General features: G+C 45.0%; 1 protein-coding gene across 1 annotated transcript in view; it reads left to right on the plus strand.

Annotated features, from left to right (window-relative positions):
- The window catches only part of LOC134675598 (protein MON2 homolog), a 40,870-nt gene that overhangs the window by 16,928 nt on the left and 6,655 nt on the right, over positions 1–17,287 (plus strand). The window contains exons 14-28 of the mRNA XM_063533922.1: positions 49–173; positions 519–638; positions 2,422–2,617; positions 3,025–3,158; positions 3,756–3,867; positions 4,706–4,833; positions 5,276–5,377; positions 6,313–6,423; positions 7,113–7,288; positions 8,571–8,733; positions 12,853–12,997; positions 13,670–13,812; positions 15,885–15,992; positions 16,324–16,458; positions 17,024–17,180. Coding sequence (XP_063389992.1) covers positions 49–173; positions 519–638; positions 2,422–2,617; positions 3,025–3,158; positions 3,756–3,867; positions 4,706–4,833; positions 5,276–5,377; positions 6,313–6,423; positions 7,113–7,288; positions 8,571–8,733; positions 12,853–12,997; positions 13,670–13,812; positions 15,885–15,992; positions 16,324–16,458; positions 17,024–17,180 — 2,055 coding nt within the window. The remainder of the gene's footprint in view (positions 1–48; positions 174–518; positions 639–2,421; positions 2,618–3,024; positions 3,159–3,755; positions 3,868–4,705; positions 4,834–5,275; positions 5,378–6,312; positions 6,424–7,112; positions 7,289–8,570; positions 8,734–12,852; positions 12,998–13,669; positions 13,813–15,884; positions 15,993–16,323; positions 16,459–17,023; positions 17,181–17,287) is intronic.

The following is a 17,287-nucleotide window of genomic DNA, read 5'->3' on the forward strand; positions in this document are numbered from 1 at the left end:
AGCCCCCCTACCCCACGGACCTAGTTTCTCATGTGATGGTGATTTCAGAAACAAAGAGTGAAACCAAAGAAGTGACGAACAACGTTCACAGCGAGAATGCCGACCAGAACTCTAACGTCGTGGAGCCGATTATTGAAGATGTCGAAGATAAGGAGAGGCAGCTAAAGTTGCAGGTTAGTTTTTAACGAAATATCAATAAAACCACAGGGCGGACACGCCATACATCAAAAATCATTTGCGATTATATGTGTGCGCGACACGTCTGTACACGCGTCATTGTGTATGTGTGGGTAAGTCGCTTTACTGAGAGGACGCTGTGTTGTTGATATTTGACATAAATATACATACCTACCAAAGTACCTACTGTTATTGATTTAATTGCTCATCGCCAACAAACTGTTTTACAGTTTGGCGAAACTTTAATTATAGGTAACATTGTACTTTGTGTTTTGTTAAATAAAAAAAAATCTGCACCTATATTGAAATATACATTAGTACAGACTCTAGCTTTATTTCAGCTTCTAAAATCATCGTGGTGCGGCCTAGTGTGGGGTCTATCAGTTCTGGCGGAGGCGAGCATCGGCGAGCTAGAGAACATTCTACGTGCCATACAGACGCTGGCCCGAGTCAGCGGGAAGGTACCTTCTATATACATACATACACAACAAACATACAGATACACAAACACACAAACACATACATAACACATACACACATGGTACATAGGCAAACTTAAAACCCTTTTTCGTCCAGCGGAGTCGAGAAAAAACATTCAAGATAAGTTTATCCGAGTGTGTCAGTGTCACGAAATTTTATGCTACTTTTTTATACCACGTTGGTAGCAAACAAGTATACGGCTCGCCTGATGGTAAGCCGTCACCGTAGCCTCGAGGCATGCAACTCTAGGGGCGTTACATGCGCGTTGCCGACCCTAAAAGGTACCGTCCTCCTTATAGGTATCATCGAAAACTACGGTTCGTTTTCTGACTTGCCGACACGAAAGTGATGCAGTATAGTATGCACTGATTCTTCATCATTTACGTAAGACCTTCGAGCAACGCCGGCTTCCGACACGTCGGAAGGGAGGGGTCCAAGCGATAATCTACCGTACAATTCGTTCTGCCATTTTTTGCGGGCAGAAATGTGCACACAGTCGCACTTGTATACAAAACCTAATTTGTAGGGGAGACCGAGGTGAGTTGTGACAGAGGAGAGTTGTGACATCGTTGATTTTTTGGAATCTATTAACTAAAAAAAAAAAACAACGGGTTGCACTCCGGGAGTGCCGACAGAAGTGAAAACTCAATGAATAGTCCAAAATGTCTGCAGCACTATGTATAATTGACCCATACTCCTATCTATTGAAAAACTTTAGTTCCGATATTGCTGGCCAGTGAGCTGAAATTTGTAGCGTTGATTGTTTAAAATTCGAATAGAAATTGTAAAGTTACCTTGCATACCTCGCATCTAAATATATTTCGTCATGATATTTTGAGTTTTATTCACCAGTACTAGAGTTTACTTTTATTAGCGATTTCATCAAGATGTAGCTTTATTGAATTATATTTGAGGGATATAAAGTTAGAATGTAACTGTGAGATCCTCGTATTTCAGCCCGTACAAGATTAGAACATTGAGCTTTATTGCCTAATATAAAAGTCCAGTTTTAAATAACTGACCTGATTATGATACGTTATGACTAAAGTTCTTTGGTGAATAACATTGTCCGTCACACATGACATGACGTCAGCGCGTTACGCGTTATGCTGTCTCGAGTTTATCATTTTTTCCCCACCTCAAAAAGTGCACAGCTCCGCTAAAGAAGTTTTCACTTCAACAAGGTCGCAATAGCGCGCGTTTGTTATTTCAAGTTACGAGCTAACAAACGCACACGGTTGCGAGTTCGCTAACAGTCATTAGATTCCAAAAAATCGACAATGATACAATTCTCCTCTGGCAAAACTCACCTCGGTCTCCCCTAATGACGACACAAATAGAAAATGACACACGTCAAAGACAAATCTTGCACACCTCGATCTTTTTATTATGTACGGATGAGTCACAACACGCACCGCGCTCGTTGTGTGCATGCACAGTTGATCTTGTACCTCAACAGAGGAGAAATAGTGCGAATGCCGACTCCCTTCCGTGTTGCTCGAAGCGTAAGGCAGTATTACTAATGTCTGTTTAAATGTATCTCATACTTCTTGTTTTATTGAAGTGAAAACTTTTTTAGCGGCGCTGTGCACTTTTTGTGATGGGGAAAAAATGAAACTCGCGACAGGTCACGTGACCGTAAGATTCGTAAGACGGACACGTGACCTGATCGAAAAACTGTTACAATGTCATTGGGTTTTCACTTCTGCCGGCACTCCCAGAGTGCAACCCGTTGTTTTTTTTTAACCTTATCGTTTCTCTAAGGTGGGGCACACAGTGGGCCGCGACGCGTGCATCTCCGCGCTGTGCCGCGCCGCGCTGCCCGCGCAGTACTGCGTGCCGGCGCTCGGCGCGCTGCCGTGCCCGTGGCGGCGCGACGCCGCGCCCGCCCCGGACACCGACCACCGCCACCAGGTCGTGTGGGTCGGGACACCGCTGCCGCAGCACGCTCCTGCATCTGGTAACTATAGACAGTAGGCCGCGACGCGTGCATCTCCGCGCTGTGCCGCGCCGCGCTGCCCGCCATCATATCAGCCAGGGGACGTCCACTGCTGGACATAGGCCTCCCCCAAAGAGTGCCACAATGACCGCTCATGCGCCACCCGCATCCAGCGGACTCCCGCGAGCTTTACCAGGTCGTCAGTCCACCTTGTGGGGGGTCTACCCACGCTGCGCCTTCCGCTATGTGGTCGCCACTCGAATAAAACAAATACTATAAGACAATTTTAGACAGATCAACCTAGTCCCACAGTAAGATCAATAAAGCTTGTGCTGTGGGTACTACTACTACTACTACCCACACATTACTGACTATTGGGAGACCATCAAACAGCAGAATACAATTGCTATGTTTGTGTTCTTCCACAGGCCAACAGCAATCATTCGTGATGGTGACCTCCCGCCACGTGACCGCCATGAAGGCGCTGCTGTACGCGGCACAGCGCGACGGCGACAGCATCCAGCAGGCCTGGCTGCCGGTGCTCACCACCCTGCAGCACCTGGTAATGTCCCCCAGCAGTGATGGTCCCCCGCCACGTGACAGCCATGAAGGCCCTGCTGTACGCGGCACAGCGCGACGGCGACAGCATCCAGCAGGCCTGGCTGCCGGTCCTCACCACCCTGCAGCACCTGGTAATGTCCCCCAGTAGTGATGATGTGGCCGCATGTACTAGTAGCGACGCGACGAAATCGCGGAGTGACGAGACACGCTTGCTAAAACGGACTTTAGCGGAGATGGCAAAAGCCTTCAAATAGCCCAAAAATTGTGTGCTAAAAGGACACTGACGCTATGTAATTCCAAAAACTGGTGATATCTACTACGGTCGGTTGACGCTGACCCTGAGTTCGCTAAGGCATACTGGGCATTTATTAAATATGTGTTGTACCAGGCGTGGCCCACTCCGCGATTTCGTCGCTTTGCTACAGGTAGCTAAAAGTACATCCGTTCCACACCAATTTTGGTGGCTAGCCATAAGCCGCGCGTGGCGCTGTCGCCACCTACCGGCCATATCTGTCCTGATCGTAACAGACGCGTTTTGTCAGAGAGCGAGTCTTCTGTACCTAGTACTATTATTTATTCTGTGATTGCACTCTCACAGGTATGGATCCTGGGCCTGAAGCCCTCGACCGGCGGGTCCATGAAGGCGTCCCGCGCCAGCGCAGATGCCAACGCGGTCATGAGCACCTCCGCTGTCATGGCCGACCTGCCAGGTTCGTTGAACTTTGATCATATTTGCCAGAGACACGCATGGTACGATCATAGAGAAATATAGTAAGACAAGAGTGCTCACTCCATACATCAGTTTTGGTACCAAAAAGACTATTATTTTCATAGTCGACATCTAGCATCGAGTAGCGGAATTATCTGTACTTTAAGTAGTAGTACTGTCAAGTGACAATAGATGTAGCACCGACCGGAAAGTCTAATGCGTCTAATTCTTTGTGTACACTAACCTTTAGGCAATTAAGATGAATTTTACTAACACTCCTATGGACTATGTTGGTCTGCAATAAACAATAATAAGACTTCCCCAGCAATCTATGTATTTTTTCCTATGGTACGATCAATTCACTACACCTTATAATACAAAGTCCCCCGCCGCGTCTATCTGTATGTGTGTTTGTTCGCAATAAACTCAAAAACTACTGAACGGATTTTCATGCGGTTTTCACCTATCAGTAAAGTGATTCTTGACTAGGTTTAAGTGTATAATTTGTAAAGGTTTTCTGTAAATTGGTTGAACTATCCGTGCGAAGCCAGGGCGGGTCGCTAGTAGACGATAAACGCAACCATACTCCTAGGTCTTCTTCTTCTTCGGTCCCTCATTGCTGAGGATCGCGACCATGTATGCTCCGTCTCCACAGTGTGCGATCATAGGCCATATGGGTCACGCACTGCATATTGCCGCCGACCATCCTCTTCACAACATCAGACCATCTCGTGGGTGCTTTTCCTCGCCCTCGCTTGCCCTCTATTTGGCCCAAGATATTCCTAGGTACCTAGTTTTAATATCTTGGGAATGTCAGCTAACAAGAATATTCTTTGCAGCGCTGTCAGCAATGCTGTCAGGAGTGTTCGAGTCGTCAAAGAACCTGGACGACGTCGCGTTGCACCATCTTATTGATGCTCTCTGTAAGCTCAGCAACGAGGCCATGGAGCTCGCTTATTCCAACAGGGTGAGTTGCTGAGAAATTCCACCAAGGACATACAATTCTTCCGCTTCAATCTTTCCGAGAATGTATGGGAGCCCCACTTAAATATTGTTTATATTCTATTATGTGCAGTCAACGGTAAAAATATGGGTGTAGACAACTTACTCAAAAATATGTCCCATAGTTCTTAATTCACTGACATAAGAGTTATGGGACATATTTTTGAAATGATTTGTACACCCATATTTTTACCGTTGACTGTATTAGTATTTGTTATAGTGGCAACAGAAATACATCATCTGTGAAAATTTCAACTGCCTAGCTATCACGGTTCATGAGATACAGCCTGGTGACAGAAAGACCGACAGACAGACGGACAGCGGAGTCTTAGTAATAGGATCCCGCTTTTAACCTTTGGATACGGAACCCTAATAAGTCTAGGAGTAATTATAATGTATTATTCCAGGAGCCATCATTGTTTGCGGTTGCCAAGCTTCTAGAAACAGGCCTCGCCAATATGCACAGGATAGAAGTCATGTGGAGACCCATCACCAATCATCTTTTAGAAGTAAGTACCTATATGTTCATTTTATATACTGTGGAAATAGGTGGATCCATTGACCTACATATTACTTCGAAAAAGACGGGCCTTACGGGCACTAAGAATGGTACCAGTTCAGCGGTGTCACGCGCGATTTTGAACCAATCGTGCAGTATTTTTTTTTAAATTTATTTACACAAAAGGTACATGCTTATAAACAAAATTTACAGTATTGCCAAACTGTAACCAGTTTAACAGTTTAGTGGAACTAGTTACGACCAATCGTCCGCGTGATGCGAATTCATCAACCAATCGTGTTGTGGCGTTAGACCGCACGATTGGCTAGAATTCGCGTGCGTGAGGCACTTGTCCCACCGTGCACCGCCGACGATGAGCGATAAGCGAGTAGAACGATAAACTAGAAACGAGTGGGCGAGCGGCGAGAAGCGAGTGTTAGCTCCAATAGTTTTGTCGCTCGGCTATAGGCGACGGGCTATTACTCGCGTCACTCGCTCGGGCGGTGCAGAGTAGCCGAAAACGCAGACTGATTGGTCTCGCAGCTTGAGTTCTTTTGTTCGTTTCTTGGGCGAGAAAATTGTCGATAGTTAATCGCTTACTCGCTCTTGGTGGGACAAGTGCCTGACACCGCTGTACTGGCACCATTCTTTCCGCCCGTCTTTACGAAGTACGACAAGTACGTACGAAAATTCTCGTACAAATAAATTTAGCGAACGCTTTAATGGTGACAGACGGTTTCGTGCAACCGACCCTTAGGGTCGGTTGCACCAAACTGTTCGTATCGTTATAGAGTTCGCTAAATTTTTATGTAAGTTTCATAGTAAAGCGCCGGGTCGCGCCGGCTGACGTTGATCAAATGATCAGTCTGTTAAATGTGGTTGGTGCAACTGGCCCTTAGTCTTAGGTATAATTTTATGTATTGTTAAATTGTATCTATCTTGCAGGTATGCCAACATCCCCACATACGAATGCGAGAGTGGGGCGTGGAGGCCATCACGTATCTGGTCCAGGCCGCGTTCCAGTACCACCACAATAACCCTCACCTTGTCAACGAGGTTGGTATTATGCTTCAAACTAAGGACCGTTATCTAAATAATACATAGCATTCGCAATATTTCTTTAATATTCTAGAATGACATTTAGGTAAGGACTATAAGTTATGTGATTAGCTAATAGGGGATATTACTGCAATGTTCTGCCGCCAGAGTGCAGCACTACCGACTCAGTAAATTCATAGACTAACTTATACATACTGTGCCTTAAACTGTTTATTGACAAGTTTTTACAGAAAATAAAGTATGACATGATGCATCAAGGCGGTTTGTTAACAAGGGCCTACCGGTAAACGCGAAAATCGAAATTTAGTCATCTGCCTCTTTATCGCTCGAATATGCAAGAGTGATAGAGAGATTAGATAACGAAATTTCGATTTTCTTGTTTCGCGGTAGGCCATGTGATTGACGTGTCGCGTGATGTGTCAATGTGGTTTGTTTACTGTATGTGCCGCAAAGGTGCCATCTACGCAGAGCTTTGCCTAATATTTCCTATTGAAATGCAAAAATATACATAATAAACATATACCGAATAAAATATATACCGAAATTGTATACCGGTTAATTTGTATGAAACAAATACTGGTATTTGATCCCTGCTTCAAACTGTAAATATTAAATGACTAATTTTTTAGTAATCCATGCCAATTTTTTTACATTTGCCGCAGAGTATATTTGTGAATTTTCTTTAGGCTCGAGAACGCCTCCTACTAGAACCCCTATCTGAGTTATGCGCTGTCCGGCACTGCGACGTGCGAGCGAGACAGCTAGAGTGCGCAGCTCGACTGCTCCACTCACGCGGGGAACAGCTCGGCGCAGCCTGGCCGCTCATGATGGAGATCATCTCTGCCATATCCTCGCAGCACAGGTGAGGGTCCCATGTTCTGCCAGTAGGCTTCAGAGAACGCCTCCTACTAGAACCCCTATCCGAGTTATGCGCTGTCCGCCACTGCGACGTGCGAGCGCGACAGCTAGAGTGCGCAGCTCGACTGCTCCACTCACGCGGGGAACAGCTCGGCGCAGCCTGGCCGCTCATGATGGAGATCATCTCTGCCATATCCTCGCAGCACAGGTGAGGGTCCCATGTTCTGCCAGTAGGCTTCAGAGAACGCCTCCTACTAGAACCCCTATCCGAGTTATGCGCTGTCCGCCACTGCGACGTGCGAGCGAGACAGCTAGAGTGCGCAGCTCGACTGCTCCACTCACGCGGGGAACAGCTCGGCGCAGCCTGGCCGCTCATGATGGAGATCATCTCTGCCATATCCTCGCAACACAGGTGAGGGTTCAGTTTAGGCCAGTAGGCTTCAGAGTAAAAAAAAACTATAATTAACACGCAAACCGTTCAACGGCCTAAGGGTGGTAGGTATTCCATCTGCCCAATATCTTGGTCCAATCTCGTAGCGTTTCACCATCTCATTAAGCAAAATGTGAGACAAAATACACATTGGACAAAGAAATCTAAATCTTCTTTCAAAATTCCCATCGGTTTTAAAGACTTGCATGAGTACTTGCAAGTAATCGCAAACATCTTTATACCTTTTACCTTGTCTTATTATCAGAGCTCGGCAGGGGTGAGCCATTTTGACGTCACTAATGTCAAGTGTAGATATTAATATAGATACACCTTAGAAAGAAATACTAAAACAAACGTTTATTAATTATAATTAAACTAAAATGACAATGCCTTATGTACAAATAAACTTAAATAGTAGGATATGGATGGATATACATATTATTTGAAGAGGTTTACTAAAAAAGCTTGCTATAAAATTCATTTGTTTTAATGGCGACGTAAAGATCGTAGGTGAAAGGCAGTTAAAATAAATAAATTATTAAATTATACCACATATACCATCGAATGACAAGGCATGTCCATGTTGTGCAAACTCTGAAAACAGCTCACCCCCGCCGAGCTCTTCTTATTATAGGTTAGCGGCCTGCCAATTTGGTCCGCGAAAAGATACGAATCCACGGAGGCTTGACTGCTACACTCTCAAATTGTTTGGAGACTCGTGGTCTATCTGGAAAAACCGTGTTCATTCTTATATCCATAAAGATACTTGCTTAAAAAGCAGCATGTATGTCTCTGTCTCCAGCAACCTTGTGCCAAAGTTCAGCTTTTCGTACTCACAAGAGATGCCTTGTTTCAGTGAGCAACTGATCCGCTCAGCGTTCCAATGCGCCCAAGTGGTCGCCGGCGACTTACTCGGCTGCGCGGGCCCGCGCTGCCTCCGCCGGGTGCTCACCGCCGCCGCCGCCTTCGCGCTGCAGACCCGCGACCTCAACATCAGCCTCACGGCCGTCGGCCTCATGGTGAGTCACAAGTACAGTCACGAGCTTCAATTTGGGACCCACCTAAGGTTGAATATCGTGTAGCAAACTGATGCTATTTAGAATTAATATTTTAACGCAGTGTCATAATTCATTGACATAATGTTTACCATCGACATTTACTTACGTTTACGTTTCTAGGGGCAATTACTAATTTACGTCAAGTTGTGAAATAATATTCTTTTCACCTCAGCAGCTCGAACAAGGGTACTTTGCTTCTTAAAAACAGTGAGCCAAATGCGATTTTGCTCACTGAGTGAGACAAAATGTCATTCAAGTGACCTTTATAGTCAAATGTCATTTCAACATGCGGGGTCTAATACAAGTTCGATATACTTGGGTTCTATTATCTCTGTCCCTCTAGGTATGTTCTCACTACTTAGGGTGAAAAATTTTGTGTACTACACGAGATCAAAGTTATTTACATCTCGTGCGCTTTTGAATCCCTTACTACGCTCAAGATTCTAAATTATTATAGAATCTTTCGCTTGCACGGGCCTCAAAATAAGCACTCTAAGAAATATCAAACTTTGATCTCTTGTTGTACAAATAACTATAAAAATGTTACTTTAAACAGATTATAAAACCGGAGTGATAACTTTTTGCAAAGAGGTTATCATTTCAAGGGACGATTCGCTATGACTTTTAAATATCTTTACACTATCGTTTAAACTGAAGTTTCAACCTTATTTCTGTTTCTGTTCTGTTTATGTTCTAACAACATTTAATGGAAATGGTTCCCAAATTAAAGCTCGGGACTGTACTAGCAGGGCCCGAAGACAACTCCACGGTTCCCCTATCTTTGGCATATTTTTTTTTGTAATAATTCTATTGTGCATAATAACTTTAGGCATAATATACTGTTAGCATAAACTCACTTGGTACTGGATTGTTGCGCATACGTGCTCTACGCATAATTTTTATTGATCGAAGTGTCTTTTGGCATCATTTTAATGTCCGAATCGAGACCTGGTATCTGTTTCATTTCGCATAATTTTATTTGTAATAATTTATTTAAGCATAATTCGCCATTAAGCATAATGTACTACAAGCATAAAATCTTATGGCATAGAAATGTTTTGCATACTTGCGAGAATCATATATGTTGTAGGCCCAATATTTTTTGGCTGAAATTAATTCGCCGAATATTTCGCAACTCGCAACTATTATTTCTCATAATTTCATTTCGCCGAATAACAACAGTTTGTTTTCATGGGGTCGCAGTTCTAACTTAACCTAACCCACTTTTCTGGCAACAGTTCGTTTTCTTGGGGGTCGCAGTTCTAACCTAACCTAACCCACTTTTCTGGCAACAGTTTGTTTTCGTGGGGTCGCAGTTCTAACCTAACCTAACCCACTTTTTTGGCAACAGTGTATTTTCGTGGGGTCGCAGTTCTAACCTAACCTAACCCACTTTTCTAGCAACAGTTTGTTTTCGTGGGGTCGCAGTTCTAACCTAACCTAACCCACTTTTCTGGCAACAGTTTGTTTTCGTGGGGTCGCAGTTCTAACCTAACCTAACCCACTTTTCTGGCAACAGTTTGTTTTCGTGGGGTTGCAGTTCTAACCTAACCTAACCCAGTTTTCTGGCAACAGTTTATTTTCGTGGGCTCGCAGATCTAACTTAACCTAACCCACTTTTCTGGCAATAGATTGTTTCCGTGGGGTCGCAGTTCTAACCTAACCTAACCCACTTTTCTAGCAACAGTTTTTTTGTTGGGCTCCGCATCTGCTCCGGCGCTACGGGCATAGCAGCCCCTTCGCCCTTGCGTAGCAAAGCGCAGGCGCTAATGCTATGTGCCATTCTGCTAAATGTAGCTTATGACAGATGCGTTTTAGATCATACAAGTTATACCAAATAGAAAGAATCGAAATACGTTTTCTGCGATGTAAATATTCGCCTAAATCCTATTATGCTAAACAGATTATGCAAATCACATTTCGGACATTTAAACAAACGCAAAATAAAATTATTCGTATCAAAAGTCGGCCAAAATAATAGTAGTCTATTTAAGATTCGGACTTGCAAACATTCGGCCTATTGCATATTATACAAACTGAAGCTTTCTGCAAATTTAACATTCGTCGAAATACATTTGGGCATTTCCATTTAAAGTTGTACCCTCGAGTTTTTCGCATGTCCCCTTACATTTTTTGCGTTTCACTCTTAAGACGAATGTCTTAACTAGGCAAATGATGTTTTTTATTGTAATATATTATATAGACACATCATTTATTAAGTTTAATGCACAATAAATCACTTTTTTCTTACTTAAAATCAGGTTTTTAGATATGATAAAATCACTCTGTAGTACTGTCCCTTTCACCGACTCCAATTTTTGATGGACTTTTACACATATTTTTTCTATGAAGGCAACACCAAGTAATGCATTCCGGGCATAGTTTAAATGTTGGAAAATGTGTTATTGATGAAAAAGAGCTTTAAAAACATCAATAATAGGGTTTAATTTCGATAAAAACGTTGTCCCCGCGAAATCGTGAAACGGACATAGTCCAGGTTGGTTACGCAGTTTTCGCTACTTAGCGAAATACTTTTTACCAATATTTTAGGTTTTTTTTCATCCTGGAAACCCTGTGACCATAGATAAAGCTTGTTTAAACGTCAAATTTGATTTATAACAGTCAAAACGCAACCTCCAAGGCGGGCTGGTGTGTGACCGGTAATTTTACTCAATGTTTTGTCCGTTTTGTTCACCTGTTTATGCAGCTTGAATCTTAAGTAACTAAAACACTGTTAATATTAAATAAAACCATGTTTCATATAGTTATTTATCAAGCACATAAGTTGAACATTGCGGTTAGTTTTGTATTATTTTGAATAGATTTAATTCTGGATCAGACAAATCGTTACGTCCTTTTGGTTACAATTTGAAGCGTAACATATAGCCGGACTAGAAAAATGTAACCAAACGGACACGGTAAAGTCGCACGCACATTGAGTATGTATAGTTTTTACCGTGACTTTGTCTATACTTATTTAATTCATGTGCAATCAATAAGTCGTATTTTATTAAGTAATATTGAGTTTCTTATGTTTAAAACTCTATCTACTGATTTTGGTGCATATTTTGTAGTCCTTTTTTTATTCACTGAGTATTTGTTTAAATTTTTGATTATTGTGATCTCGTCTTTACTTTGTCCATTAAGTAACATGGGTGTCCATTTGGAAATGTCCCCATGATTTCAAAAGTGTTTATTATTGTTTATTCAAAGTTTATAAACTAAAATATTTAATTTTTTTGACAATAATAACTAGTTTTGGTAATTCTAGCTATTGTTATTCGTCACATGGCAGTAATGCCAATAACTATTTAATAAACCTAAAAATATCGTACGATTTGGGGCCACCCCGTAACCAAACCACCTAAAATTCCCTTTTATGAAAAATGTTTGTTCTAAATTGGACAATGATGATTGTTTTTAGGTTGTTTATTAACATTATTATGCTTTAAACATAAAAACATTTGCTTCAAGTATGTTTTTTATTGACTATTTCAAAAACCATATGTAACCAAACGGACCGCAAAAAACCTCCCTCATCCTATTAAATATTAATTTTAACTGGTTTATGCTAAAAATATGACGATTCTCTTTTGTGTTTCGTAAACTAAATAGAATATATTTACTCATAGAATCACATAAAAAAGTACCAAATAATCCAAATTTTATTTTCAACTCGTCAAGTGAGTCATGGTACAACTTTAAATGGAAATGCCCATTTCTGCGAAATAGGTTATGCCAGATGCGTTTCGGGTCACGGAAGTTATGCCAAATAGACGGAACCCCATGCCAATAGCTAACGCTACGCAATAGCGAACGAAACTCTACTGTCAGTGTCATACTAATATGGAAGAGTGATAGAGAGACACAACACAAAGCGATCGATGGCGAAGCGCAAGCGATCGTCACCTTGGCTAGGCCGCCAGATCCGCCCCATTTTGCCTGCTTTGCAACCCTATAGTTATGCCACCGGCCGATCGGATGCTCGAGCCGTCGGTCTTATGTAGAATGTTACCTACTTGTTCAGAGATTGATCATTTCATGATCCTAGAGTTCTGATTCAGAATGTGTTATCCACAGTGGAACATATCGGATTACCTCTACCACAACCGGGACAAACTAACAGCAGCACTAGCGAACGACGCGGCCATCTGTCCTGAAGTTCCTAACCATGCCGAACTACCCCCCTTGGATAAACTGTGGATGTGTCTCTATATTAGACTGAGTAAGTATTATAGAAAACAAGTTGTGGCATAGCTTATAGACCGCGAGCTAGGAACAGATTTCCATAACCAATCGCCTCCCGGGCGAAAACTCGTATAGTGTTTAACGGCTATCTATGATGAACCCTCGCGGCGTCAGCTGCCGCTCCGTTGGTGGGTTGAGGAATGGCAGCCACCAAACACGTAAAAAGAAATTTCATCGCCTTCCGCTTTATACTTTGTCAGATGATAGTTTAAATGCTATTGTGAATAAAAAATATCGTCAGCCGGTTGTATCGCGGTAGAAAGAACGTCAGCTGGTCGCATGAACTTGTAAAAAAATAAGCGTTTCACCTTTTTATGATAATGATAACAAAATCATGAATCTTTGCACGTAGTATTTCATCAGGCGTTTCAATAAACTAATTACTTACGGTTTTATTATTTAAAAATAGCATTTAAACAATCATCTGACAAAATATCAGCCGGGAGGCGATGACTGACGATATGTGCTTCCGGCCCGCGGTCTATTATAGAATACCTCCGCGTGAAAGATTTTTTACACACCTCTTATTTCTGTAGCTCAATACTGTACAAGACGATGACGACTTTTATCTTAGTGGAATATTTTTTGTGTTGTAAAACTTATGAAAATTCATCCACAACGGATTCAAACATCGTTTTTTTCTGCATAGGTGAGCTGTGTACGGAGCCGCGAGCACCGGTCCGGCGCGCCGCCAGCCAGACCCTCTTCAGCTGCATCGGCGCCCACGGCACCTTGCTGGGCAAGCCCGCCTGGCGCGCGCTGCTGGCCGTGCTGTTCCCCATGCTGGAGCAGGTCTGTCCTCCATGTTAGACCAGCTATTCTCAAGTGTACGGAGCCGCGAGCACCGGTCCGGCGCGCCGCCAGCCAGACCCTCTTCAGCTGCATCGGCGCCCACGGCACCTTGCTGGGCAAGCCCGCCTGGCGCGCGCTGCTGGCCGTGCTGTTCCCCATGCTGGAGCAGGTCTGTCCTCCATGTTAGACCAGCTATTCTCAAGTGTACGGAGCCGCGAGCACCGGTCCGGCGCGCCGCCAGCCAGACCCTCTTCAGCTGCATCGGCGCCCACGGCACCTTGCTGGGCAAGCCCGCCTGGCGCGCGCTGCTGGCCGTGCTGTTCCCCATGCTGGAGCAGGTCTGTCCTCCATGTTAGACCAGCTATTCTCAAGTGTACGGAGCCGCGAGCACCGGTCCGGCGCGCCGCCAGCCAGACCCTCTTCAGCTGCATCGGCGCCCACGGCACCTTGCTGGGCAAGCCCGCCTGGCGCGCGCTGCTGGCCGTGCTGTTCCCCATGCTGGAGCAGGTCTGTCCTCCATGTTAGACCAGCTATTCTCAAGTGTACGGAGCCGCGAGCACCGGTCCGGCGCGCCGCCAGCCAGACCCTCTTCAGCTGCATCGGCGCCCACGGCACCTTGCTGGGCAAGCCCGCCTGGCGCGCGCTGCTAGCCGTGCTGTTCCCCATGCTGGAGCAGGTCTGTCCTCCATGTTAGACCAGCTATTCTCAAGTGTACGGAGCCGCGAGCACCGGTCCGGCGCGCCGCCAGCCAGACCCTCTTCAGCTGCATCGGCGCCCACGGCACCTTGCTGGGCAAGCCCGCCTGGCGCGCGCTGCTGGCCGTGCTGTTCCCCATGCTGGAGCAGGTCTGTCCTCCATGTTAGACCAGCTATTCTCAAGTGTACGGAGCCGCGAGCACCGGTCCGGCGCGCCGCCAGCCAGACCCTCTTCAGCTGCATCGGCGCCCACGGCACCTTGCTGGGCAAGCCCGCCTGGCGCGCGCTGCTGGCCGTGCTGTTCCCCATGCTGGAGCAGGTCTGTCCTCCATGTTAGACCAGCTATTCTCAAGTGTACGGAGCCGCGAGCACCGGTCCGGCGCGCCGCCAGCCAGACCCTCTTCAGCTGCATCGGCGCCCACGGCACCTTGCTGGGCAAGCCCGCCTGGCGCGCGCTGCTAGCCGTGCTGTTCCCCATGCTGGAGCAGGTCTGTCCTCCATGTTAGACCAGCTATTCTCAAGTGTACGGAGCCGCGAGCACCGGTCCGGCGCGCCGCCAGCCAGACCCTCTTCAGCTGCATCGGCGCCCACGGCACCTTGCTGGGCAAGCCCGCCTGGCGCGCGCTGCTGGCCGTGCTGTTCCCCATGCTGGAGCAGGTCTGTCCTCCATGTTAGACCAGCTATTCTCAAGTGTACGGAGCCGCGAGCACCGGTCCGGCGCGCCGCCAGCCAGACCCTCTTCAGCTGCATCGGCGCCCACGGCACCTTGCTGGGCAAGCCCGCCTGGCGCGCGCTGCTGGCCGTGCTGTTCCCCATGCTGGAGCAGGTCTGTCCTCCATGTTAGACCAGCTATTCTCAAAGTGTGCTCCTCGGAGCCCGAGGGTTTCGTAAAGCCTATGTGGGGGCTCCGCGAGAATACTTGAAATACTTAATAAGAATAAAAACGAAACCCAGTTGTACAGAAGAGCTGTTTCTATACTCTTTAAGGGAAAATTGAAGCATTTTTTGATATTTCCGATTACTTGTTAGAGGTCTACGACTACCTACTAGCACAAAACGGCATAATCACATTATATCTGTAACTAAGCGACCCGCCCCGATTTCGCACGGGTTACCCAAAATCTTAACAAATTATATACCTAAACCTTCCTCAAGAATCACTCTATTGATAGGTGAAGACCGCATGAAACAACGTTCAGTAATTTTTGGGTTTATCGGGAACATACAAACAGCCAGATGCGGCGGGGGACTTTGTTTTATAAAGTGTAGTGATATCCTTTATTATCACAGCGGTGGTTATCTTTGAAAACTATGATGATGAAACTGCTTTATTAAGCAAAACTTGTTAAAAGCTCTTATATGAAATCTTTATTACAGGTCCAAAAACAATCAAACATAGCGAGTTCAGAAAAAGTGGACACCGGCGAGCACATACTTATACATCACACCAGAAACACGGCCCAGAAACAGTGGGCTGAAACACAGGTAAATTAAAAAAAAATTAAATTGAAAGCAGATCTTCAAATTACGAAAATATAATCATTTTTTTTACATAATAAAAACTTAAAGCCGAAAGCCTCAAACGCCGCAAATATGTCACACTAGGTAGTATATTTAGCCCAGCGGATCATTATTGCCATCCAGCGGGGCAATGCGGCCAGCCTTCTGGGCACCTTACCGAATGAGTACGACTTGGGTCAACTTTTTTAATGACGAAAAAAGAAAATCAATTTTCGAAATTTTACAAGCCCGGTTTTACCTTATTGCTTGATCGTATTTAACTAAGAATCGTATACAACTAAAAACCTCTCCCCAGGTGCTGACATTATCAGGGGTGTCGCGAGTGTTCCATTCGCGGTTCCAGCTGCTCGTCACAGTAGGCGACTTTAACAGGTCTTGGGCAGCCCTGCTTGACTATATAACTGACTTTGCGTTAAGGAAGAGTCACGAGGTAAATATGTTATGCCTTTTTCCCTATTATACCCTTTGGCCCACTAACCCGGGGTTAACCGGTTATACCTGGAGTTGCCATGGTTACCAGTACAATTTGACACTAGGTTAACGTTTTAACCGCTTAATCTCGGGTTAGTGGGATGGTGCAAGTGGGCCTTAGAGGATATAACCAAACGGAGTAACCGTTAACAGGCGTTCCCCTCTGTCGAAAATAGGCGGCGAATTGTCATACACAATGTATGGACTGACGTTTCTCTGACATGGTTATTTTTACGTTACGTATACATTTGACGTGCCCCTCCCTCGCAAAAATCGGCAGACTATTTTGTACCGAAAATTACTGACATGGCGTCTCCGTTTGGTTATGTCCTCTAAGATTATACCCGTGAATATCTAAGTATTAATCTTTTATATGTTTATGAGTATATTTTTTCCACGATTCCTACGATATGCCGACAAAATGTAATATATTTTGTGAAATAATATGTGAAGGAAATTTAATATGATGAATGGGTGTTATTTATCTAATCTTGTGCTTATTGAATTATATACTTGTTTTCCAGGTGTCCGTAGCAGCCCTCAAGTCGTTCCAAGAAGTAGTGTCAGCAGCTGGGCGCGCCGCAGAAGCGGACCCCGACAGCGTGCTGCAGAAGCGCGTGTGGAGCTGCGCCTGGACCGCCTGGACCCGGATAGCACAAGCCGTGCCCAACACAGACCCAGGTTACATATAGTTGTGTCCCCCCAGCTGTAGCAGCACAAGTCGTGCCAAGAAGTAGTGTCAGCAGATGGGCGCGCCGCAGAAGCGAACCCCGACAGCGTCCTGCAGA

This window comes from Cydia fagiglandana, chromosome 22 (assembly GCF_963556715.1).
Source record: "Cydia fagiglandana chromosome 22, ilCydFagi1.1, whole genome shotgun sequence".
Taxonomy (NCBI): domain Eukaryota; kingdom Metazoa; phylum Arthropoda; class Insecta; order Lepidoptera; family Tortricidae; genus Cydia; species Cydia fagiglandana.